The sequence below is a fragment of the Camelus ferus genome, chromosome 1 (genome assembly GCF_009834535.1).
Source record: "Camelus ferus isolate YT-003-E chromosome 1, BCGSAC_Cfer_1.0, whole genome shotgun sequence".
Lineage (NCBI taxonomy): Eukaryota > Metazoa > Chordata > Mammalia > Artiodactyla > Camelidae > Camelus > Camelus ferus.
The window spans coordinates 115,397,839-115,425,180 of NC_045696.1; the positions used below are offsets into that span (position 1 = coordinate 115,397,839).

At 37.7% G+C, this 27,342-nt stretch overlaps 1 protein-coding gene across 4 annotated transcripts in view; it reads left to right on the forward strand.

Annotated features, from left to right (window-relative positions):
• Window positions 1-27,342, forward strand: part of ZNF385D (zinc finger protein 385D) — a 290,314-nt gene that overhangs the window by 249,637 nt on the left and 13,335 nt on the right. For all 4 annotated transcript variants that reach the window (XM_032488687.1, XM_032488682.1, XM_032488691.1 and 1 more), the window contains one exon: window positions 22,676-22,906. In XM_032488687.1, the coding sequence (XP_032344578.1) occupies window positions 22,676-22,906 (231 nt within the window). The remainder of the gene's footprint in view (window positions 1-22,675; window positions 22,907-27,342) is intronic.

Below are 27,342 nucleotides of genomic sequence, written 5' to 3' on the forward strand. Positions count from 1 at the left end.
GCAGATGCGTTTTTGTCCCAGTGAGTGATCCACTGAACACTTGCAGCTGATCTCGGGAGAGCGTCTGATTCCTTTCCATGAATATTTGAAATGTACAAGTTGATAGTGTGTGATTTCAATTGGCTAGAGGCCTAATTAGTTCCTGTGCAAATTTGAAGGCAATTAAGTTACTATTTAATATTTTGCCCAGCACAGATAATTTGAATTTATAACATTTTTACTAGAATTGCTCTCTTGAATTTTCGTCTTCAAAATTAAAACTTAATTTCAAAGAGGAGTTTTAAATTTAAAAAATCATGTATGATTTAAAATGTGATGAGGAGTTTGGGATTAACAGACACACACTACTGTATATAAAATAGATAAAACAACAAGAACCTACTGTAGAACACAGGGAAGTATATTCAATTTCTTGTGATAATGTATAATGGGAAAGAATATGAAAAGAAAAAAATGTATATGTATGTACAGGTATAACTGAATGGCTTTGCTGTATACCTGAAACTAACATTGTAAATCAACTACCCTTCATTTAAAAAAAATTAAAAATAAAAATAAATGAATAAATAAAATGTGAAGACCAAAGAGAAAAAAACTAAAACTTAACGATGATTTTAAAAGATGAAAAGCAGAGAGTCTCTTTCCATTTTCCATCCTTTTCTCACCTCAGTTCCCTAGGACACCGTACGTGATGGGAGAGGTCCACCGTGGTCTTCAGGCAGCAGTTCAGAGCTTGTGTCTTTCAGTGAAGCCAGTGCAAGTCTCTAAACTTTTGTTTAAGCATTTTAAAATAAGCAAAAATAGTGTTGCTCTGATTTAAAAGGATTTTGTGAGAATGAATGGATGTAAAGCAGTTAGCAAATTGTCCAGTGATAAACAAATCTTTGATGTTATGAAGGCAATCAGTTTAATAAATTTTTTTTCCTAGCAGAAGCATGAGTCTTGAGTCAGGAATTAGCTCACAAATTCAGTTGTCCTTATTAATTGCTGTTTTCTTTAGGACGTTCAGCATCACAACTCTAGATCAAATTAGAAAACCATCAGTTTTAGAGATGACAGCTGCTCTGAATAAATACCTTTGTTGCACCTTCTTTCCTGAAAAAGTTTTGTGCTGGATAGAAAATGATACAAAATATTGCTTCTTACACACACAACACAAAGGCCACAGATGTAAACACTTGTGTGTTTTATTAAAGGACTCATTTGTTGTAGCTTCACTATAAGATAATATACAAAGATCTAATTTCAAAGCCACGTACAATGTAATATTTTAAAGAAAAATCAATTTCTTTATTTCTTTTGTCCCCACTGACATCCACAATTTAAAAGCTTGCTGTTAAACTTTATACTGAATATAATCTGGTAGAAGCCAGGTTAAATGATAAATACTCAATATCACCAACAGCTTTCTGGTTTTGTACACATGACCTGATATCCATGGAATAGTTCCACACAGCATCAGGCTGAGGGCTGAGGCATCTGGAGTTCAGGCAGATGTAAACCAAGGCCTCCAGATCTACTTCAGTCTTTCATGCCCGCTAGGACATACGACACTAAGCTACAGTTGAATTTTATTTTGTCCAGCCCTGGAAAGGAAAAAGATGGTGTCACCACAAAAGCATCTGAGTGTGAACTTGAGGTCAGGCCTGGGTCTCTTGGGAATCCTCATGAAACAGCATCAACGGAAACATGGACGCCAAGGAGTAAGCTTAACATTCAGACTAAATCAACTGGAAATTCAGAAAACGTGACAGGTGATTTAGCAGCAGTCAATCCCGTTAGTGAGGTGGCCCGGTGCTTGCTGCAGCTTGGCTTGTGAAGCATCACTCAGGGATGTTGGAGGTGGTCAGCCTGAGACCTGGAGCAGTCTTGTATCCCCAGACTTACAGAATGGAGTCCATCTTCCAAGGCCCTCACCTGCAGTCAGCATTGGGTGTTCTCCTACTTACCCTTGGACATGCCTTCAAAAGGTGGCAGGTTGGCGTAGACATGCTGTCTGTCTTGAATGCCCAGCCTGTTCCATTTTCATGAAGCAGTACTGTAGATTATGGTACACTGGCTGAGTGCTAGATGAGACAGCTGGTTTATGTTCAAGGGCTGTATTGCTTAAAAATAAAATACACTTAGCACGATGGGATGCTCTCTTGACGGGGATTGAGAACTCACTGAGAGTAAAAGGTACCCTAACACGCCAACCTTGTGCGGATTCCACACCAGTCTGTCCACTCATTGACTTTGCAATTGCCCCCACCACTTCGATCATTTAAATTTACATTTCATTCATCAGGTGTTGTGTCACTCCACCCTCCCCGTCCGTCCCTGCAGAGAGGAGCTGTCAAACAGATAGTTAAACGCAACACTGGATTCAGTCATTCATCCAGCCAGCCAAACAAGTACCTTACTTAAGCACTTACCATGTGCCCTTGGGAGACACCGGCTGGGGAAAAGATTGCTCATTTAAAAAATAATTATAGTAACAGGATTAGTGCCAAAATGAGAATATGGAAATTGGTGTTGTAAGCATATGGAGAAGGAATCCGAGTTCTGCAGTAACATTTGTACTGAGCCTTGGCCAAAGGGTGCCCGCCAAGCTGGGCAAGAGCATAGCACGTGGGGTGCTAGGCTAGTTTGAGGAGCTGGAGTTGTAGCTCAGAAGTGTTCAAAGGCCAGACTGGCACGTTTTACAGAGGAGCTTAGATTTGGTTCTACAAGACTTCTAGCAGAGGTGTGGTTATCATTGTCTTAGGAGGAATCTTTTTGGCTTGAGGTACATCATTACTACCATCTCATTTGCCTATTTTAATTAATAAGGCTCAGTCTCCCCAGAGAGCAGCCTGAAGACAGAAGTCGCACAAGGGCCACACCACTCTTGAGATGTCTGAAATCCACCATGGCACCTACATAAGCGTTGGCGTCACCTGTGCTCCCCCTCCCCCCTCCCAGATGACAGGAGCCAACACCTGCTCATGCATCCTCTTGGCAAACCAGAAACAGAGTCAGAATTTTCATAGCTTATTACTCTATGGCAATGATAATTCATATACCATACAAGCCCCCCATTTAAAGTGTACAATTTGGTGGTTTTTAGTGTGTTCACAGAGTTGTGCACTCATCACCACAATCAATTTTAGAACCTTCTGAACAAACCCCATACCCATCAACCCCATTTCCCCTCCCTCCCTCTCCCCTGACAACCACTGAGTTACCTTCTGTCTCTGTAGGTTTGCCCGTGCGGAAGAGTCCTTAAAAATGGCATCACAGAAGGCCTGGTGTTTTGTGACTGATCCGTTTGACCTAGCACAGTGACTTCCTCATGTTCATTCCTGATGTGACACGTGTCGTGATTTCCCTCCTCTTTAAGGCAGAGTAATGATCCATTACCGGGATAAGTCACATTTTCTTTTTTGCTTTCGTCAGTTGATGGACCTTTGGATTTTGCCACTTTGGGGGTATTAGGGATCATGCTGGTATGAACATTTTTGTGCAAGTTTTTGAGTGGCCACACATCTTCCTTTCTCTTAGGTATGTGTGGGTGTGGATATCCGGGTCACATGGTAACTTTGTGTTTAACCCTTTGAGGAACCGTATCAAAATAATTTCCAAAATGGCTGCACCAACTTGTTGACTTAGGTTTGAGACTCTTTGGCCTCAGCTACCAGGTCAAAACCTGCTTGTGAAGTTTCCCTAGGTTGATCCTCATTAGTGGGTAGGCTCCTCGTGGAATTAACTAACTGAAAACAAAAACAAACACAAACAAACAAAAAAACCAGCATGTCTTTTCACTCAATGATGGTGCTTCTGTGGGGAGAAAGAAAGAAGACAAAACATGAAATGGATTAAGTATGATTATTAACTCATCCTAATAATACGTACAAAATGCATTTAGGTTTAGAACAAGATTTAAAAGAACCATAATATGTAGTAAAATTAAACTTTTTTTTCATATTTTTACCTGTAGTTTTAAAGAGAACCTCAGTCTGTTTCGTAAGGTTGAGACATCTCCGTTTTACACAGCTACTTGCTGATGGAGAGTTCCAATTTTCCTACAGTCTTTTTTCTTGCATTATTAGCTTTTATCTTAATCTTTTTTTCAGCTGTTTAAAGTTTATCTGTTTTCTTCCTGGCCTAGCAGAAGAGGGGAAAAAGGTGTGGCAATCATGTCTTGATATGATTCCCGGCATAATTTGCCAAATGCAGAAAATGATTTTCCCCATATACCATATCTCATTTGACTGTTGGCCTTTGGTAAGGGAAGGGCTAGTGAAGAATTAGTTGTGTGCAATTTTTAGATTAACTGATTAATCACTCCCTTAGGAACTGTGGGTCTTACAGCTAAGTTTTTAGAAACATCTGTTTTTCAAAGCATGGTATTATTTTAGAGCTGGAAAGGACTTCAGAAATCATGGAACAAGATCCCTCATTTAAAAAAAAATCATAACCACTTGTCTTAAATTACCTAATTAAATCACACTTGAACAAAAGAAACCAGAAGTTTTAAAGAGATTAAAAAAAAAATGAGTTCCACATAACTGTAACCACATACTGACCTTAGGCTTTTCTCTGCCTCATCCTATATTCATTCCTCCTTTTCAAGTGTCATTTTATTTCCTGAGTTGTTTCATTTGTTCATTCATTCATTCAAGAAACATTTATTGGGAATCTGTTTCAGGTACAATTCTAGGTGCTAAGAATCAGCAAAGAACAAAACTAAAAATTCTTGCCCTTGTAGGGTTTACATTCCACTGCAGCAAGACAGATGATAAACAACAACCCTTAGGTTGCTATACATTTCATTGCATATTTGAATGTGATCAATTCTATGGGGGGAAAAAAAGAAAGCAGGGGAGAATAAGAGGTATCACAGGTGTGGGAAGAGGGGTGCGGTTTTATCCAAGGTAGTAAGACAACCTTTCACCGAGAAGGTGTTATAGACTAGGGTGTTTAGTATCTTTAAAGTGTTGCGCAAACATTACAGCTATCACATTTCAGAATGTTTCCATCGCCACCAAAAGAAAGCCTGCACCCCCTAATTTTACTTTCCCTCATTCCCTGGCAACCTCTAGTCTACTTTGTCTATCTCTGTGGATTTGGCTATTCTGGTAAATGGAATCATGCAATGCCTGGTCCTTTGTGACAAACTTCTCTCACTTAGGGTAACACTTTCAAGATTCATCCATATGGTAACATGTGTCATTACTTTGTTTCTTTATATGGCTGAGTAATACTCCATTGTGTGGACATAGCACGTTTGTGTGCCCATTCATTACTTGATGGATCTTTGGGTTGTTTCCCTCTTTTGGTCATTGTGAAGTGCTGCTGTGAGTGCTCATTTACAAGCTTGTGCGTCAAAATATATTTTCATTTATCTGGGGTATACACTGAGGAGTGAACTTGCTGAGTCATATGTTAATGCTAGGTTTAACTTTTTCAGAAACCACCAACCTTTCCCACAGCCACTGCACCATGTTATATTCCTACCAGCAATGTATGGGTATTCCAATTTCTCCACATCCTTGCTAACACTTGTTATTTTCTGTTCTTTTAACCCATTTTCATCATTATTATAGCCATACTAGTGAGTGTGAAATAACATCTCATTGTGGTTTTGATCTGCATTTCTCTAATGACTAATCGTGTGGACCTATCTTTTCAAGCCTTTAGTGGCCATTTGCATCTTATTTGGAAAGATGTCTATTCAGATCATTTGTCCCCCTTATAATTGGACTGTTTGTCTTTTCATTGTTGAGTTGTAGAAGTTCCTTATATATTCTAAACACTAGACTGTTATCATATAATTGATTTGCAAATATTTTTTGCCATTCTGTGAATTGTTTTTATCACTTTTTTGATAGTGTCTTTGACACATGAAGTTTTTTGTTTTGATGAAGTCCAACTTACCTATTTTGTTTGATTCTTCTGCTTTTAATATCATTTTTAAGAAATCATTGCTTAATCCAAGATCACAAATATTTACAACTGTGTTTCCTTAAAAGAGTCCTATGTTTAAGTTGATCTATTTTGAGTAGCATATGCTGTGAGGCAGGGATCCAACTTCATTCTTTTGCATGTGGGTATCTATTTGTCCCAGGAGCATTTGTTGAAGAGACTATTCTTTCCTCTTTGAATGGTCTTACCACCCTTGTCAAATTTACCTGTCTATACGTGGCATTTATTCTCAGTTTTATTTCATTGATCTATATGTCTGTCTATCCTTGTGCCACACTAGTTTTTTTTATTTTATTTTTTATTGAAGTGTAGTTGATTTACAATGTTAGTTTCAGTTGTACAGCAAAGCAATTCAATTTTACATATAAATACATATTTTTTTCTTTTCAGATTCATTTCCATTATATGTGATTACAAGTAATTGAATATAGTTCCCTAGCTATACAGTAAACCCTTGTTGTTTTATCTATTTTATATATAGTAATGTGTATCTGTTAACCCCAAACTCCTAATTTATCCCTCCCTTGCCCTTTCCCCTTTGGTTTTAATTACTGCAGCTTAAGTAAGTTTTCAAATAGGAAGTGTGAGTACTTCTTTGCATTCTTTTTTTCAATATTGATATTGTTAGGGTCTCTTCATTTCTGTATGAACTTTTGTTCAGCTTATTAATTTCTGCAATATAAGGCCATTGGGAATTTGATAGATTTTGCATTTAAGCTGTAGATCACTTCCAGGAATAATATCATCTTAGCAATATTAAGTCTTCCAATCCATGAATAAAAAATATCTTCCCATATTTAGGTATTTTAAATTTTCTTTCAGCAACATTTTAGAGTTCTCAGTGAACAAGTATTGCACTTCATTGATTATATGTATTCCTAAGTATTTTATTCTTTTCATATCATGGTAAATAATTTTTTTAAATTTTGCTTTCAGACTGTTCATTGTTAATGCATAAAACATGACTGATTTTTGTATATTGATCTTGTATTTTGCAACGTTGCTGAACTCATTTTTTTAGATCTAATTTTTGTTTTTATAGATTCTTTGAGGTTTTCTATGGATAAGGTCATGCCCTCTGAAAAGTTTTATTTCTTCCTTTACAATCCGGATACATTTTATTTCACTTTCTTGCTTAACAGTCCTGGCTAGAACTTTCAGTGCAGCATTGAATAGCAATAGTAAGAGAGACATCCTTGTCCTGCCCCTGATCTAAGCTTTCAGTTGGACATTGGCTTTTACTAAGGATGAAAAAGGGAGCCCTTGTGGTAGTTTAAGGAGAAAAATAATGTTATCTAACTGCTATTTAAAGGATATCTTTGTCTTTTTATGTTTTTTTAAAATTGAAGTATAGTCGATTTACAATGTGTCAATTTCTAGTGTACAGCATAGTGATTCAGTTATACATATATATATTCCTTTTCATAATCTTTTTCAATATAGGTTATTATAGGATATTGAATATGGTTCCCTGTGCTCTACAGTAGGACCTTTTATATATAGTAGTTAGTATCATGTTTTAAAAGATTATAATTTCTAAAAGGTTAGAAACCTTAGTAAATATGTTAAGCGGGTATTAAAATCTAACATGGTTCATTAAACTTAAGTAGTATAGCAATATTACTACATAAAATTGTTAATAAATATTCCTCTATTCTAAATGCTATAAAATTAGCTCAAAATTAACTATATAATGTGTCCTAGCCATACACATTGTCTTAGCAATAATATTTTTATAGAAATAAAAAATTACTACTATATGATTCTGCAGTATCAGTTCTCCTATTGATAGTACTTATTTTTTTACACTTAATTCTTGATGATAAAGATATATTTTTTTACCAGATGGCAACAATAAATCCTAAAAAGTGTTGGTACTCAAAATGGCTTTCTCTAATTATAGCTATGAGTCTAGCGAGTGACGTATCAATAAACCAGTTTTCTCTTTTATAAAATAGGAATTCTAATGTCCATCTTAACAGTCCTGGGGATATAAAGAAATAAGTGTCTACAAAATGTATTTGAAAACTAAAAAGGACCAAACAAATGTAGGGCATTACCCTTGCATCTTTTAAGTTTTCTTAATAGCACTTTGGTTTAATTGTTGTAATTATTTAGGTTTATGCTTGAGAAAGTACAACAGCTGATTCCTTTAGCAGTAATGACATTTAGAATAAGGACCTATAAAACGAGAGAGCTGGGTTGTTGGACCAACTAGAGAGATCACTCTATGTCATGCTAAATGTAAAATAGCAAGAAAAGAAAAAAAGAATGAGACATAAAAGTAGTTGAAGGAGCAGTCTTTGTCTCATTTTGAGTGATGCCTTATCTGCCAGGTGGGGTTACTGTGTAACATGTACCTTGCACAATTGGCTGTCGACTTCTTTGGCATCTACCAGTCATTGCGTGTTTCAGTGATTTTCACATCAGAATGTATAAATCATCATCTCGGGTGGCACCATTTCTGTGAGCATCTCAGAAATCTTAACAGCATAGATCCTTCAGTAGAAAAGGAGCATCTGTGATGATGGAACCTTCAAAGATCCAAAAGAGGATTTCATCCAAATCCTATGGGTCAGTTCATCATGTTGACCCATTGTGCTGACTGATAAAAATACCCTTTAAGAAGAGAAGCTCACAAAACTTTCCTCCCTGTATAATCTGTATTTTTTAGAAGGGCACTTAAGACACGCTCTCTTACTTTCCTCTTGTTCTTCTTTTCTTTCTAGTCCTCTCTTGTCTTACAAAAAAAAAAAAAAAAAAAAAAAAAACAGAGTTAATAAGCAAATAATTTCCATCTCATTCAGATTTATTCAACTTAAGGTAATTAAACTTCCAGGCTGAGGACACATTTATCAACCCAGATTGACCCGTCAGGCAGTGAAGAGACTTGTCCTGGCTTTGGAATTGTGTTTTAAAGGTTAGGTTACAATGGAATTTTTTTCTGAAGCAAATGACTCCTGTTAGGGCATTGCAGTGCACGAAATGCCTTTATCACTTGTGAAGTGAAAATAAAATACATGATTTTTTTCATTGTCTAAGCACCTTTGAGAATTCCCACAACACTTAGAATTATCTGTGCACATAAAATATCTGGGTGCATTCATCTGGGGCTTCTATTTTGGTAAAATGTATTTCATGCTTGCCAACCTGGGCCCAGGCTGTAATGTTCTCTGGATGCGCTTCTGGGAAGAGATGAACCAGATCAGACAGCTTAACTCTGTGAGTCGACCTGGCCGATCCTTGGTCACTTTTTGTTTTTCCCAGCTGACCTGGAAAGTTTTTAAAGTTTTGTTTTCTCTAGAAGTGCCCGCAGTAAGAGGAGGCTTACAGGAGCCAGTTGAAATCTCAAAAGGAGACATCTGTACATACATGTGTTACTTTAATCATTTATCCTGCCATCTTGTTTTTCATGAGGTTGGGAAGAGGCAAGGTGAACAAAAGAGGAGGAAATAAAGGAGACTGAGCCCAGCCTACGCTTCCTGCCTCTTCACCCCTTTCCCTCTAGTGTGGTCCAGGGCCATGAAGCCCAAAGACCAGACCCCACAGCCCCCATCCTTCCCTCTGCGTCCCCTCCTCTTTTCTGGGAGGGGCAGGTGGTGGCCATGAGTCATCCCAAGAAATCCATGGCAGGGCTGTCCAAGAGGTAAGGCCATTATGCTAAAAATAACCTGACAAGGTCTCCACCTTGTCTGCCTGCCATGGTCTTAAGCTCTGTCCTCAAATAGCCCAGTGCTGTGTCTTCTCAATCAGCTTGCCTCCTGGCTCTGACTTCTCTCCTCAGCCCTGTGAATTGGCTGTGGGGACCTGGCTGTGATCTTGACTGCTTGGCCACAGCCTTCCGAGTGCCAGGCATGGATGTGGTGTCTGCCTGGGATGCCCCCGTCCATCCAGACCTTGGACCCCACACATCCAGCCGGAGACTGCTGGCATTCTTGGCCTGGCTTCCATCAGAGCCAGAGGAATCTGCCAGGAAGGACTTGAGCAGAGCCAGTCATTTAGGCTTCTCCATTTCTAGAGAAACTTCTTCAAAAGAACCCCAAGTTGCTTTAAAACAGGTTTACAGAAAACAGGATCCATGAAAACAGAAAATCTTCTATCCCAAGAAAGATCATTTAAAAAAAAAAAAAAGAATCTGTAAAATAAAGTGGTTTACCCAAAGTACTGGCTTTTAATTTTAATGTTCACAGTTGGCCTTGAGTTAAACATAATCGAAATAGTGATTATGAAAAATAGCTCTACAAATATATATTCTACATAAAATAATGAGTCTTTTCTAAGGCTTAAAGATTATATTTGTAAATTATTTTGTCAAAATTAGTGATGAAATTTCAGGATGTCTAATATCAAATTGTCTCTAATATGGTGTTCTGATTTGACTCATGCAATGAGATCCCAAAGGATGAAATGAAATAGAAATGCTGTCCCCATTTGAGAGGTCAGGTCGCATGAGACTAGATTTCTATCCTTTTGTAGCTATAAAAATATTTCACATTCCGTGGATTAGAATTGCCATACAGACCAACCCATCAGAGGTGATACAAGTTTATTTTTAAATTATCAGACATTATATTCTTTATTAACACAGCTCTACTTTAAAAATCTACTTATCTCAAAGTATGGAATTAAATCTTGGTTGACAGAGCTAACCAAGAATCAGAATGGATTTTTTCCCGTAAGTATGTACTCAAAATAAATAATTGGATTTGAAGCTGTTGAAATAAAGCCATAATAACTAGTCTTTTTAATAAGACCTAAGGAAAATCAAATGGTTATTCTACATCATTTAGACAAAAGAGAGATTGACATTTTTTTTTAGTGTTTCAACTAGAGTTTTGGTGAAATGGTGATAAAGTTACAATGAATATTCTCAAAAAAAAAAAAAAGAATACATGGTGTGTTGAGTTTTTGTGCAAGAGGCAATCTGCTGTGGCTTGGACTTTCTGAAACAGTGTGATCATTTATGGGCTTGTAATAGAGGAGATCATTTTATATCTGGAATTTCATGAAAAATGTGGTTTATATGGTTTCTGTAGCTAAAAAAAAGGAAGACTGGAAATTGGTCCGTTGGCTTTGCTGTAAAGAGAGGCGTTTGTTCCAGAATGTTATTATTTCTAAGCAGTCCTATTAATTTTTTCAGCAACCAACCTTTCAGTAAATAATTAGTAGAATTCTGATTTCTCCTGTTCATTTTGATGTGCACATTTTACCTAATTTCTATGTGTCCTCCAACTCTTAAAAATCTTCTTGGCTGAAGTATATTAGTATTATATGGAGACAATGACTTTGAGGGGAGAAATTCTATTGAAAAATGATTGTATTGTGTGATGACCTCCCTTCCTGTTACCCTGCCTACAGAGGAAAAAAATCGTATTAAATTGCTGTTTTGGATGAAATTACTGATAGTTGGAGTCTTGAGACAGCACAATTTACAGTTGAAATGGAATGCTTAGCAGTTATTGAAAATTTGTTATTACAAATATATGTATATATTATTAATATATCTAAGTATATGTATATGTGTTTTAATATATGTAAAATATATGTATATATAATGTTATCTCAATTTAAAAAATTTTTAATTGAAGCATAGTTGATTTAAAATGTGCCAGTTTCTGGTATACAGCAAAGTGATTCAGTTATACATATATATTCTTTTTTATATTCTTTTTCATTATAGGTTATTGCAAGATACTGAATATAGTTCCTTGTGCTACATATAGGTCCTTGTTGTTCATCTCTTGATTTTTTTTAAAGGTCCTCTCTTTTTTCTATATTTCTCTCATCTTTGTGAGCCATTTCCCATAATTTATCCAGTAGAACTTACTCCCTGAAAACTCCTTTCCTGGTCCTCTGAAATTTGAAAAACAATTTTATTCTACATGTCTGAGTGTGGCAAGTGTGCATGAGTTACATCATGGTGTCCTTCTGGTGATTAAAACGTTTTCTCCGTCGTCCATCTGTGGAACACTAACATGGTAATGAAAATCGCTAAGTCAGTCTTAGACATATAGTAAGATGTCCGAGACCAGATAGGATAATGTTCTAAATTATATCCTCACTAAATATTTTATCATTGTGCCATCCACTGTGAGAGTTTGTTTTCTTATCTTCAAGACAGCTCTCTGGTACAAAAAAAGCTTGCAGAGCTGACAATTATTCCTCCCTTTTTATTATATGGGCTGCCTTGCAGAATTCTGTGGCACAGATTTGAATCCTAGTTGGCTTGGCGTCGCTGTCTCCATGTCCTCAATCCTTTACTCATTCTAAATTCGCTTGTCAGAAGGCGCTCCCTCACTGTGTTCAGTTTCAATTAGTAGAAGCTCTCAAAATTCATGATTTATCATGTCCTAATTCTTAATAGTGAGATATTGCAGAAGGTAAACCCTCATTTTTAACCTAAAGGTCATACCCAGAAGAAGATTATTGCCATATATAGCAATAATACATACGTAGAACAAACTACCAAAGGCAATTGCTGAAAAACCACGCTTTAACTTTTTGCCAAATTGGACATTCTCCAATACACGGGTCTCCTCATTAATGAAATGGGAAGTGTTACTGTGGCAGACAGCACATTTTTTTCCCTGCTGAAATCTCTCCAAAGAGGGGGGACTACCACTCGCAGATGTGGAAAAAGTTTTTTTTTCCTTCCGCCTTCCTAAGGAAAAAATATATCTCTCTATTAGAAGCCCCAAAAGGCAGCTTCCTAAATTAGAGGCATCCAAATCACTTAAAATAGCTTTGGAATAAATTGATTTTCTTTTTGTCTTCCTCATTCTTTCCCTTTTGTGATGTTCATCGAAAAGTTCACAGATTCTGACAAAACTCGCCCCTTCTTCTTGGTGCTTCTCAGTTGTGGGCACCATGGCCAGACCCACTCAGTGAACTCTCTGAGGTCCTAGTGGACCTGCCTTCTGAGTAACTTCGTTTTGAATTCATTTACTTTGGATTAATTTATGCTTGGAAGGGATGAAGCATTTGTGATAGAGGAAACAAATCCTGTGGAAACAAATTCTATGGAAGCACACAGATTCTGTTAGAAAGAGAAGACTGTATCTTACAAAAGAACTCCTGGTTTAATGGTTCATGGAAGGTTAATTAAGCCCCACAGTTACTTTTCTCTGTTTCAAAGATATGAACATGTCTCCATGTTCCCTCATTTATAATCACATACATCTCAAAAAAATGCACCCTTCGGTAGAAATACTCACTGCCTGCTTAAGTATCTACAGCATTTTTTAAGAGTTGTTCCCTAATTTATTCCAAATTCCCTCTTAGGGTTGTCAACTTGTCCTGACTTGCCTGGGACCTTTCCTGAAAATACTAAAAGTCTTTTAGTCACAAGAAAAACAGGACAGTGGTCATCCAATCCATAGTTCCCTGTTTTACATCCATGGCTTTCTATTTAAGTGCCATTATAGCTCTAATGCTGAGACCAATTCAACTAAACTAAAAACTAGTTGACAGAGCTGTCAGTGGTTGTTCCTTAAGTGTCATCCTCAGCCCCGCCAGCAGCAACAACACCTGGGTCCTTGTTAGAAATGCAAATATTGAGCCCCCAGCCCAGAACCTGGAATCATAAACCCTCAGGGCAGTAATCAACAGTCTGGGCTTTATTAAGCCTTCCACGTGGTACAGAAGAGTTTGGGAATTACTCCTTTACAGCCACAGGATTATTCTTGATTCACAGAAGTTCCCAACATCTTGGCTCCATCATTATTGGATGTTCTGAGAGCCAAAAGAGTGAAAGAAAATTTTAAGATGAAAATAATCAAGGGTGAAAACTTAGGTCAGCCGTCAGAGATCTGTTGCGTCTGTCTCTCTGCCAATTTTCAGTCCAGAGCCTGATGGGGATATGACCTCAACTTCTGAAAGAAAGGCAAATACCTAAAAGATTAAATCTGTTGACAGGAGCATCTGTATCTATCAATTACCCAGTACCTAGCAAGCTTCGTAATAGCTCTGTGTGGAATGGATTAAATATATGCTATAGGATTGAGGAAGATGATCCCCACTGACTTTTAGAAAGGGAGGCTCCAACTCGCTAAGATATTGATAAAGATTGTTGAGGTGACTGTTAGGAACCAAGAGCATCACTGGGATATTAAGTTATAAGCCCTCACACACAGCTGACGAGACACGTCCAGTCTTCTGCCCTAGAAGGAGCCCTTCCTTGTGGGCTTGAAAGAAAGAAATGAGGGCAAGTTATCTGGGGAAGGAAAACACAAGACTAACTCTAATCAGCTCCCTCTCTTTCGAACAGAGACCTTGCCTCCTGAGGGAGAGCCATAGTCCAGCCGTCTGCCCAGACTCTGAACCACTGTGGAGACGAGCAGCATTTGGGATATGGGTCCAGTGTCCCTAGAGCATCTTTCAAAATGGCAGCCCACAGCTCACAGGGTAGATTTTGTCTCACACGGGAATTGACACACACACACAGTTACTAACCCTTAAAATTTGGAAATTTTACATGGCTTTTTTTGGCTTTCACCAAAATAATAAAGCATCTGATAAAACTGGACATGTATTTCTAAGATGGCAGGAACTGGCTAGAGTGGAAAATGAGCTATCCCATTTTTGCAGAGCTGTGTGCTCTCCTGTTTATCAAAGTGAGTACCGCCATCACTGTCAATTTCCCCACTTCACTCCTTCACATCATCTGCCTTTTCCTGGTGTGTGTGTGTGTGTGTGTGTGACTCTTGCCTACTATCATGCCTGCATTTACTTGATGAAATCCCAGTGTAAACCAGAGAGGTCCATCCTGAGGTCAAGAACATTTAAGAGATGTAAGATCTGAAGACACACAAAGTTCATCTGAGCTTCATTTGACCACTTGTTGGATCCTGCCTGATTCCCCAGGGATCTGGATAATTCTTACTGAGCCCCTGTGCTTCTGGAGCCTCTGATCTCCCTTCTGCTTGGCCTGATCCTCCTGCCCTCCCTCCTTTTCACTAACTGCACCCTCTCATTCTCTGCCGCCTATCCCAAGTCAAGCTTTCTTTGATCCGGTACTGACCACCACCTCCTTCTGATGGCTTCCGCAATCTTTACCTAACTTGGCAACCTGATTTCTTCAGCCATCTTACCCCCAAATTTTAGCCAGTGATAGGAACAGCCTAGTTTCCTGATATATTTTCCTATAAAATGAAAGTAATCTTACATGACCTCTCAAATCACATGGTCCTCCTAAAAAATAATGGCCAATCCCAATGAAACTCATTGATCCTGGCTTCAGGAGGAAAATCCAAAAGTTGAATCACCCATTTCTTGAAACAGGCTCTGTCTCAAATACTTTTCATCAGAATAATTAATCTGCACCTGGTGTACGGGGCACACAGTGAGATCAGCAGATAAATCACCAAGCTCACTGTGTCTGAATCTACTTGATGCAATTGTCTCGAACTAGATTGTAATTTGGGCCGCTTCGGGAAGCATCTCAAAAGTTGCAGTCAGAAATCGCTTGCCTTTCTATAATTTCTCATGCACCCAGGACATGGGAAATCTACTTCAAATGATTTAACAGTAGACAGAATTACTCACCTGACCCCTTAAGACATTAAGAGTTTTGATCAGGTTACTGTAAGACTTGATTTTAAAAGTACAGTGGATCAGTTTTTTGCATGGTATTTCCAAGTCCCAGACCCTTGGAGGTGTGATAGAGTTTGAAGTACAAATATTTTTCTAATATGGTCTGGTGGCACCTCCTCCTGCTCCTTGTCCTCCTCCAAAACAGCAAATCCACTGTCCCCTCCCCTTTCATGGTATCAGAGCCCTGTTCTCTGGTACCCAAATGACATCATGTTTACTTTTTAACCTCTAGTGATCAGCACAGGCTTGGACATATGAGGGTTCAATCAAGCTCACCCCAAAAGTTCCAGGGCCAAGACAAGACTTCAGATGGAGACCACAGGCCAAAAAATGTTTACAAGTTGTACCTCAGACTTCACTAGCAGCCCCACAGCTGCACCCCCAAGATTGTCCTTGTGCCCTGAAGGGTAAGGACTGTCCCCATTTAAATCAGCCCCGGCCCTACCAAGTGGTAGCCCAGATCTGCAGGGGCAGGGCAAAGGTGGTGCCCCAAGCCAGGACTTTGGCTGGTGACTGGACCCACCCAAATCAGGCAGCCTGTGGGGGAAGCAAGCTTTCTCCCCACCATCATTTTGTGGACTGAGGATTCCCAGGTAGCATTTCCTGGACCACTATAGCAGAGGGGAGGGAGGGGAGGTTTTGAGGTCACTTTGTCTGCCTGGATGTATATTTTGGTGATTTGATTATTTCTCTTTCTCTGGTTTCCAGTTGGAGACTGTGACCTCCTCTCAGCTCTTGACACACATAAGCATGCATGCACACACATGGACACACAGGCATAAGCATGCATGCACACACATGGACACACAGGCACAAGCATGTATGCACACATGAACCTGTGAGCGCTCAGGCTCTGCACTCCAGCCCCTGCGGCACCCAGTTCAGTCCTCGACTTCCCTTTTCTGTAACTCTCATCTCCTCAATTTTTTTTTCCTCAATTTGTTATTGAACTCTCTAAAAAGTGTTTTTATGACATCAAAACTTACAAAAATAGACTTTTGTTTCAGTGGCTTGTGATGTGTGGGAGCCCCAGCCCAATGCAGGGGCCATTCCTGTCCATGTCTAAGAGGGTGGTTCTGTGCTCAATAGATGTTGGTTAAATTAGATCAAATACCAAGGAAAGAAACCACCAGTAATAATTTCTAAAAACTTGTGTGTGTTTTTTTTTTTGTCATGAAACACCTTTTTATACTTCAGAATGTCAGCATATTTAAGAGGAAGCAGCTGTTCTGTTCACTTGCTGGAACGTCTGGTTGACACTTAAATTCCCACAAAGAAGAAGGAAATAAATTGTATATAATTCTGAGTCTTCAGTCCACAGGAAAATGGGATGAGCATCTCTAGGTTGTAATATTAATTTCTCTTACCTGGGAGGAAACTTAAGTAACTCATCTCTGGTTCTCTTGCTTGGGTTATGAGGTCTGTAACTGGGAGAATAAATGTCTTACCCGGAGCATGTCACTTGGCTGTTCTGTTTTATTATCTAGAATTCAAGTTGTTGATTATTTTCTGGAAACTTTTATTATACTTTATGAATTTTTTTTTTAAAAAAGTACTTCCAGTACTTTTAAAGCACTCAAGAATGAGAGTCAAAATGGGCCACTCTGAATACTGACAAGTTTCCTTTCATTCTCTTCTAAAGCCCTACTCCACAAAGTATTAGCAATCTGTTTTGATGCCAAAACCAAATAGTGACAGTTACAAAAATGAATATTTGCTACAGGGAGCTGGCATAAAAATTGCATGGAAATATAAAACCCAATATCTCAAACCTCTCTCTTCCCACTGAAGTGCACCCATGATTTTCCACTCCCTGTCACATGTACAGTTCCTAGAGGGTCATTGGTTGAATGGTGCAAAGAAATCTGAATTTGCCTCTGGGAAACATTAGGAAAAGTGAATTGTTATTCTAGTTTCTCATCTTTGGGGGAAAAAAGAAAAGAATAGGGTACAATAAGGAAGGCCTGTGGATGACTCTTACCATTTTGCAAAAGGGTTTATTTGAGGGCTGTTGGTTTTCCTTTTTTTTTTCCCCTTCCTCCTAAGTGTATTCCAGCAACTTAATACTTGAACATAAATGGATGATTGGACATGCATGATCGACTTTAACTAGGGCCATGTCTTGTTTCTTTTAAAGTCAAAATTTTAAGATGCTATCTTCAAACATTCATAAGACATCATGACCAATTGGAATTAATGGAAAGGGGTGTAGTTGGTCCTTTTATGCAAAAAAAAATCACAATTTTAACAATAAAAAAATAAATGAAGAGCATGTGCTTCTGACCCAGACTGAGTCTGAGTTCAAACCATTCCACTGCTGCTGGTGGCTCTGGCATTTGGCATGTTCCCAAGCCTCTCCATCCCTCAGCTTCTTCTCTAAGATGAGGATAAAAATGATATGCCCCTCTTAGCTTTTTTGTTTTTAATTCAAGTATAGTTGATTTGCAATGTTGTTCAATGTTGTGTTAGTCTCAGGTGTACAGCAAAGTGGTTCAGTTATACTATAATACATATTGTACTGTTATATAATATTTAATACATACTATACTATGTATTCTTTTTCAGATTCTTTTCCATTAGAGGCTATTACAAAATATTGAATATAGTTCTCTGTTATACCGTAGGACCTTGTTGTTTATCTATTTTATATATAGTAGTTTATATCTGTTAATCCCAAACTCCAAATTTCCCTCTTAATTTTTTTTATGAGGACTGAATGAATTAATACCTGTGATTGCTTTAAAAGTGCTTCTACCATCATTAACTATAATTGCGTTGTTCATACATTCACTCATTTGTTCATTTATTGTTTTTTTTTTCAGTCAGTATTTATTGAATGCCTTTTTTTATACCAAGTAGAAGTGCAAGGGTATAGCAATGACCAAAACTGTTGAAGGATTAAGTTTACTATTATTTCAAGTCCTCATGGGATGTCTCACAGACCACTCAGTACAGGATGGATATCTATTTTTTTGTTTGTTTGTTTTATTTGTGCAGGATGGATATCTATTGTCTTTTCCATTCCCGGTGGCTTAGCACAGCACCTAGCACAAACAAACTGCCCAATGAATGTTAATGGGATGAAATTCAAGTGCATGAGTCACTGCAACCTACAATAACAATTTGGAATTGCAGTAAGGATTTAGAATTGGGAGATGCAATGTCAAGTCCTAGTTTTACTGAAATTTCCCAATCTAAAATCCAAGATAGCTATACTATGAAACCACTAAGATCCTTTCTATGATTCTGCAAAGTAACTGAAATGATGATATGTTGACTGGTTATAAATTGATTTTTCTCAAATTGGATAAACTTTTAATTTTAGAATAGCTTTAAATCTATAGAAAAGGTGCAAGAATATCACGGGGCAGGGGGGGTCCTCTGCATGCTCTCAGTTTCCCTTATTGTCAACATCTCATCACTACAGAGCGTTTGTCAAAGGTAATGAACTGATATTAATGCCTTACTAATTAGCTGAAGTCCATACTTTATTCAGATTTCCTAAGTTTTTACCTAATTTGTTTTTGACCCCAGGATCCCAACTAGGACAACACATTATATTTAGTCATTCTATCTCCTTAGACTTGTCAATTTTTCAGACTTTTCTTGTTTTGGTGACCTTGACATTTTTGAGGACTACTGGTCAGGAATTTTGTAGAATATCCTTAAATTTAGGTTTATGTATGCTTTTCTCATGGTTAGACAGGGGTTATGAGTTTGGGGGAGGAAGATCACAGAGGTAGTTCTTGACATCACATAATGTCAAGAGTATATGCTATTAACATGATCAATGATTCAAAATTATATTTTAATGAGTGGATAAGAATAATGTAAAATTGGTTATTTAATGTACCATATTAAAGAAAATCTCTTCGCTGTATGTAATTTTATATGCAATGTGCAGTCATCCCTCACTCTGTACAGGGAGTTGTTTCCAGAACCCCTACAGATACCAAAATCCATGGATGCTCGAGTGCCTTATATGAAACGACATAGTATTTGCATATAATCTATACACATCCTCCCATTTACTTTAAAAACATCATCTCCGATAACTTATACTACCTAATACAATGTAAATGTTACATAAATAGTTGCAAATACAATGTAAATGCTATGTAAATAGTTGCCTACACACAGTAAATTCAAGTTTTGCTTTTTAGAACTTTCTGGGGTTTTTAAAAAAATATTTGTAATCTCCGGTTGGTTGAATCCACAGATGCAAAACCCCAGATATCAAAAGCCAACTGAATAAAAGAATTGATTCTTTTGTGGCATAATCTTAAAATATATTTACCTTACTTTAAAAAAAAAAAAGTCCCCCTAACTTCTGATAAATGAAAAGTAAGTGAAAAATTCATGTCTTGTTATAAATTAATAGTAATCCTACCTTGTGGACCCAAGATCTATATATTACGTTTCAAGTGAAAAATATAACTGTATTTCTTTCAAATTAGCCTCAAGCTTGAGAAAATAACAGATCTTTGCTCAGCTGTGTGGTCTAAAAGATGCAGCAAAGTAAGAAGCCGGGAAGATAAGTGAAGCATTTTGATACTAATTCCCCTAAGCTGGTCTCATGCAAGGGGCTTGCTCTAAGAAATGTTAATACTTCACTAAACCCTGGGCATAGAGAATCTGGAGTCTCTAATCTTTGGCGTCCTTGGTATAAAGGTACATTATCCTCTGGGGTTAGGAAAGACACTAATGCAGCTGTCATAGGGACTGGATGAGCCACGGTTTTGTTTATTCTATACTTTTGTTACGAATTTCACCGCAAATAGAGAAGTTGGTTGAGGGTTACTATAATCTATGCCATGTATAATTTTCTGATCAAGCCATAAAATAAATATTGTCAACCCTTTTCCAAAAGGAAAAGTTGTTGGAAGCAGGGTGTTACTAGGGATATCCTTAGATTTAAATGAAAATAAACGCCCACAGTATTACACTCGGGTTCCAGCCTGTGACCACACTAAGTTTCAGTATACCTGTATTTATGGTTGTCACTCCCCACAGAACTGATCATCAAAACAGTTTAGTGGTTTTAGCCCACTACCGTTTGTGACCTTAAGGTGGAGGTTCACAATCACGGCCAAGAGCATCACTCACAACATTTTTTCCTCAAACCCCTGATTTCTTCATTCCATGAAACACTTTTCCTGACTCACTGGATACTACTTGTGCAGCCTTTGGAAATTCCCTTAACTCCTGACATTTCTTCATTTGTGCAGGTTAGCCATTGGCAATTATTCACAGACACACATGCACATGCTTTCCAAGAATAATTTCTGGTTTGCTAGAAGCAATGAATGCCTACTGGACCATCTCAAGTTGGTCATTGTGTTTTATGCCGTAGGTCTCAGAAATACTTTTTGGCTGTTACCTGATATTTTAATATGGGGACCTTAGTAGGCAAGTAAACACTAATCAGGAGGTGGACTTTTCAGCCTTCAAGGAAATAAAATGTGTTCTGGTGGGAATATTTGATGTTAGGGTAATTTTACTTATTTTCCTCTAGCCATGAGATAAACTAGTCATAGCAATATGATTTTTTTTTAGGTAACATGATTGGTGGATATATTCTCCATGCCACTGAAAGGGATTTACTTAGTGATTTTACAGTAAAATAAGTGATTAAAAGTATATGAAGCGTCAGGCAAAGGAAAGACCCAGAAGAATTGTTTTACACAACAGCCCTCAACAAGAGCTCATTTCTCTTCTGATTGACTAGTGTTTCTGATGCCATATTTGGGAAAAAGCCATAACCCACCTCATGCACATCCCCCCCTCTGTCTCTGGATCAAAGGGGAAATCCAAGCTGAAAGGCATCTTGTAACCGCAGTCAACTCTTGAGATCATCAACTACCACGAAGTAAGCGTTTATGAGGACAACACTTCATTGCAGGTAGACTCCCATCCTTAACAGCCACCACCCACTCTATTCATCGTGGACTTTTCAGTGTGGCATTGGATGGTGACCATCACAGTATATGGAATAAGACACAATTTCAAGAGCAGCTGTAGCTGGAGAGGCAGCTGGAGAATATTCTGAAGAGGAACTTAAGAACTAGCATAGCCAGGAGGCAGGAAAAAGTAATCTAAGAGTAGGAAGGTTAGGGCATAAGGCTCCTTGGCAGTTCATTTTTGGATATGGCAAACGGTGCTAACATTGTGTTAAGTAGCACATTTGGGACGGGAGCTGTGTATACCCAAGTGAAGTAAGGACAAGCTGGTTTCACTTTGGAGGCTGACCTCTCTAGATTTAGAATCAGGTTTCAGAGCCAGAAGGTTGTACAGTTACAGTGCATCCACACTTTCCTCGTCATCACACTCTGAAAAGCTGTGACATTAACATGGTGTGACCAGTCTGTGAATTCCTTATAAAGAGTGGCCATTGATGTTTGATACTTTTGTGTCACGAACTTCCTGAACATAACCTGGTGCAGAACGTGCGTTTAATAAATATGCCAGATTAGAATTCCTCGTATTTGTATATCTATGATTATTGTACTTGTTGAAGATAGAGCTCTTTGCAGATAAGGCAGTGATTTTTTTTATCTGAACAAAGTAATGTCTTATTAGGGTTCATTTTCTGTATTTTGCACAAGCACACACAGCAGGATCAGTTTTTTGTTTTTTGGTTTTTTTTTTTTTTTTTTTTTTTTAGTAGTTAAGGAAGGAGATATAGAAGGAAAATAAAAAGACAAGTGGTAATGAAAAAAAAGAAAATATCTTAAAAGCATTAACCCGCCATTTTATTTCTTTAAAAGCCATCCTTGTGGAAATATACAAAGCTCAATACGCTGTAAAGATTATTTTACTAAGGCCGTATGTTAACAAGAGAAATTTGTGAATATGTTTATTTACTCCCTGGAAAAATTAGCATGTTTGTTATCTATTTTAAGAATTGCCTGAATGTTTTATATCACTATAAAAACTGTATGTGGTCATCTACAGCCATACCTCCGTTCCTCGGGAGATGATTGACGTATAGTTGACAAGCGTCGATTGCTCGGTGTGTTTATTGTTATTAGCAGAGAGTATATTAGTGACCCGTGTCCAAATAGGGAAGGCTAATACCACTGTTTTTTGTTTTTTGTTTTTTTTTTTTCCTTTTTCTTCTGTGCTATTTTGAACGCAGACAGCACCACAGGGACACCAGCAATATCGACGACAACGGTGGAAGTTCGCAAAAGCAGTGTTATGACAACTGAGATCACCTCCAAAGTGGAGAAAAGCCCCACGACAGCCCCTGGCAATAACTCGTGTCCTTCCGCGGAGACCGAGGAAGAAAAGGCGAAACGGCTCCTCTACTGTTCGCTATGCAAGGTCGCCGTCAACTCCGCGTCTCAGCTGGAGGCGCACAACAGTGGTGAGATGCAGCGATTTCTTTTCTGTCTCAACAGCTCTGCAATTATCTGCCTCTGAATAGATTAGCTTTTTTGCAGCAGGGGACAGAGGGGCGGCGGGAAACTGGCAGTTATTACATGGAATTCATTAACCATTAGAAAGTGAAAATGACAAGCAAAGTGTCATTTATATGGGGGCCAGGCAGGGTTTCCAGGGCTCTGGTGCCGTGCTGTGTATGTGTCTGTGTGTATGGATGTGTGTTTGTGTTTTATTAAACATTAGGAGAGACAGTCAAATATTCTAAATTATAAGCTTTGCGTGTACATGGTTTCTGGATTGCTGTGTTACTTCTAAATGAAGTTTTCTCAAGTTGTACCGGTAATATCGTTGCAAAATTTGGTGGCATGACTCCATGTACTTTTGGTTAAAACCTCCCTATCATGGTTTCATGGCAAATAATGTTGTTCAGGCTAAGTCTGTTTGACTCAGACAATTAAATTTAAGAAAGTGCTTATTATAGGCAGCCACTCAGGTTATGATCGCTACACGTAATACTTTATTTACTCCTTCTGACAAATCTAAATATATTTTTCTTCTTTTTTGATTGAGTCTCCGAGATGACACATGACCAATTAGGTGACAGAGCCATTATTTAAACCCAGGTTTCTCTAACTTAAACACTGAATTTTAATACAGCATAACAGACAATACCGATAAGCCCAGATGAATGTTCTCCTGATATATTTTGATTCTGTCTACCTGCTCCCCCTCAATATCTATATTTTTATCTCTATCTATACATAAAGATGATATATACCTGTATCTAAACCAATCGACATAGATATGTAGAGTGTAGGTCCATAACCCATATTAATTTGTATAGATATAGATTATATATATATATATGTATATTTATAGCCTGCCTGAGATTCTATCCAGCCCTTTGGCCCAAGATCAGCTCTTCTCTGAAAGACTGGGTTCATTGCCAGGACTCTCTTAGCAATTACAACAGAAAAAGAATCATTTGTGAATCATACCCTGAGTTAATAGTGCAGCTGTGTGTTGATGGAGGCATTGACCAATCATTGGGCTGCACTCGTAATATTTAAGTATTGACTTCAAGACTCTAAGGGAGTAATTGCAGATGGAGAACAATTCCTTGTGCACATGTCTTCCTCCTGCAGGCAGCATGAGCTGTGGTCAGGGAGAGGTCAGGAGTTCAGGGGCTGAGACACACAGAAAAGCATCTGGCCCCATGTCAGAATCTGTTTTGGTAAAACCATTCAGATTTTACCCGTGTTTACTCCTGCAAATACATTCTTCCTGGATGCAAGATAATTGGGAGACCATGGATATCATTGGAAGTCCATTTATTTCTCAAGAATTCCTTTTTTTTTAATTGAAATTACAATGTGTTTGTTTCTTGTGTCAGCACAATGTCCCAGTCATATATATATATATATATATGCATATATATATGCATATATATATATGCAAAATGAATATATATATATTCATTTTCATATTTTTTAGGAAAGGTTATTACAAGATGTTGAATATAGTTCCCTGTGCTATACAGCAGAAACTTTTTAATTCTATTTTTCTATATAGTGGTTAACATTTGTAAATCTCAAACTTCCAAATTTATCCCTTCTCACCCCCTTTCCCCGATAACCATGATTTTTTACTATGTCCGTGAGTCTGTTTCTGTTTTGTAGATGAGTTCATGTTGTCCTTTTTTTCTTTCTTTCTTTTTTTTTTAGATTCCACATATGAGTGATATCATATGGTATTTTTCTTTCTCTTTCTGGCTTACTTCACTTAGAATGATAATCTCTAGGTCCCTCCATGTTGCTGCAAATTGCATTATTTTAGTCTTTTTTATGGCTGAGTAGTATTCCATTGTATTCTTGATCATTCCTCATAGTAACAGAGATACATATTGTTTTTCTTTTAATTTTTTAAAATTTTTTATTGATGTGTAGTTGATTTACAGTGTTAGTTTCAGGTATACAGCAAAGTGATTCACTTATACATACACATACATACACAATTACATGTATTTTTAGATTCTTTTCCATTATGGGTTATTACAAGAAACACAGTTCCCTGTGCTGTACAGTAGGTCCTTGTTGTTTACCTATTTTATATATAGCAGTTTTGACAGTTTGACAGAAAAACCCAATTTTGACCAAAAAACAAACCATACCACTTAAGACGAGTTCATTTATCAAGAATGTGAATATCTTTCCCAAATTCTCAACAGAAACATCTGATTAACACACAAGGAAGAAATTGCTTATTTGTTTATATCACATCAGGTCAGCATTTTTCATACTCCCAATTATATGGTCATCTCTGGTTTGTGTGTCAGGGTTGCCCTTGGAGCTATAAAAATACAGATATTCATATATTTCACATGAATGTAAAACTATACCCATATATTCATATAGAAATACATTTGTATTTATTTAAACATATTTAAATAGAAATATGTGTTTATATATAGAGAGAGGAATATATTTCCTAAGTGCAGGGATTCTGATTTATTACATATCCAGGGCCTGGGGAGCTCTAGTGTTTGGAAAAAGTAAAAAAATTTCCATGTGGCCGATGATGTGCTAATTTAATTTAGGCTGAATCTCAACTGTCACCACCGCAATTGTTTAGCATATAGACCAATGGAATGTTTTCTTAGGGAGTGGTCTCTATCATTGACACTATCTGGAGTTCCCAGTTCAGGTGCAGGTGGAGAGCAGACCACCTTTCTACAGTTTATTCAAGTCCTCTGGTGCTGCCTGCGCCCACCCCCACCCCATCAACATGACTTTAAAAGACTTCTCTTTCTTCTTAAAGCCAGATACTGGGAAAACGCCCTTGAGGTTGGGCTGTGTTTCACTAAGTTTGAATGCCAATTTTGACCAGAAATAAACCAAGCTGCAGCATAAGGAAATGTGTCCTTTGCATTTCAATTGTAATTCTAGGTGTTTCCCCCCCGCTCCATTAGAAATGCATAATGGACATAAAATAAGGGAGGGAGCACTGAGTTCAAGGTTATGCACTATGGTCTGCTCATGGGAAGCCAACCAGCTTCAAAACATGGTCTTCTCTTAATCCTGAAAAATGCATTCTTAATCGTAAGTGTTGGGAATACAGCTTCCATCAAACACTGCTCTTGTTAAGGTCCAATGGAATGGACTAGAATGGACCAGAAGTGATCAGACTAAATTTCTACCTCAGATCTGCAGAGAACTTTTCTGTGTGAACCTGGACAAGTCACTTGTCCTCTTTGGGCTTCTCTCTGTCTGTCTGTCTGTCTCTCTTCCCCTAATGGAGTTAAGAGGCCATGTGACACCTTGTGAGGATGAAATATTGTTGCCTGATTATTAGTAAAACCACAGCTGTAGCTCACAATTGTATTTCATTTGCTTTCCCTCTTTTTTTTCACTAATGTGTAACCGCTAAAAGTTGCAGTTAATTGATTTATATGCATAGCCTTGGAACATAGGATATGAAGGGGGCACTTCTGCTTTGCTTTTTTTTTTTTTTTTTTTCACAGTTTAGGAGAAGTGGTTCTCCTTAGCTTGCTAGCATGATTCACAGAACAGTCTAAGAATGCTTTAAACACCTTAAGAGAACATAATCTTTTCAAGAGATCAGGAAATCTTTTACTTGAATGTTATGGACACAGATATTATAAAAGATGTGTTTTGATGTGTTTTGTTTTTTTCTTTAAAGAAATTCACCCCAGATATCCTCCTAAGTAATGCTTTGCTTAGCTGACTTTGATGATTTTTCTCTACATAACTGAAAAAAAACTTTGAAATATTTTAGAGTTAGGACTTATTACTGTCTTGGGCAGATTTTTTCTGGTAATGACTTGAAGTGGTAACATTTGATCATTTTCACTAAGCTCTTTCCAGCTTTTCTGTCCCTGCACAGAGGTCACTCTGTCCCTCACTAAGTTTTAATGTATAGAAAAGACAACTATCAAAGGATGCACTTAACTAAATTTTAAAATGTTTAGAAATTTTTGAATGTTTGCCCAAACAAAAAGGCAATGTTAAGATGGATAAAGAGAAGGTTGGCTAAAATTTACCCAGCACATGGGAGTGCCAGAAATAATCCTTAAGACAAAAAAAATGCATCACACTTCAATAGAGCAGATAATTTTCTTTTTCCACAGCTGAGGACATTGAGGCACAAATAAATCTAAATTACACAGCTGATGGAGGCGAAGTCAGACCATTCCAGAGTCTGAGCTCACAACTCTCTTTACAAATATTTGTTTGTTGATCTTTATTAATCTCTAATACTTCAGCTAATCTTCACTGATCGTCTGTTATTAGGCACAGAGAATACCAATTTGAGCAAAGCCCAGAAGGTGCCTTCAAGAAGCCCACGTCTAGTACGTGTCTGTGCGTTGAGGGAGAGGATTTGTAAAGACTTGTTTCATCA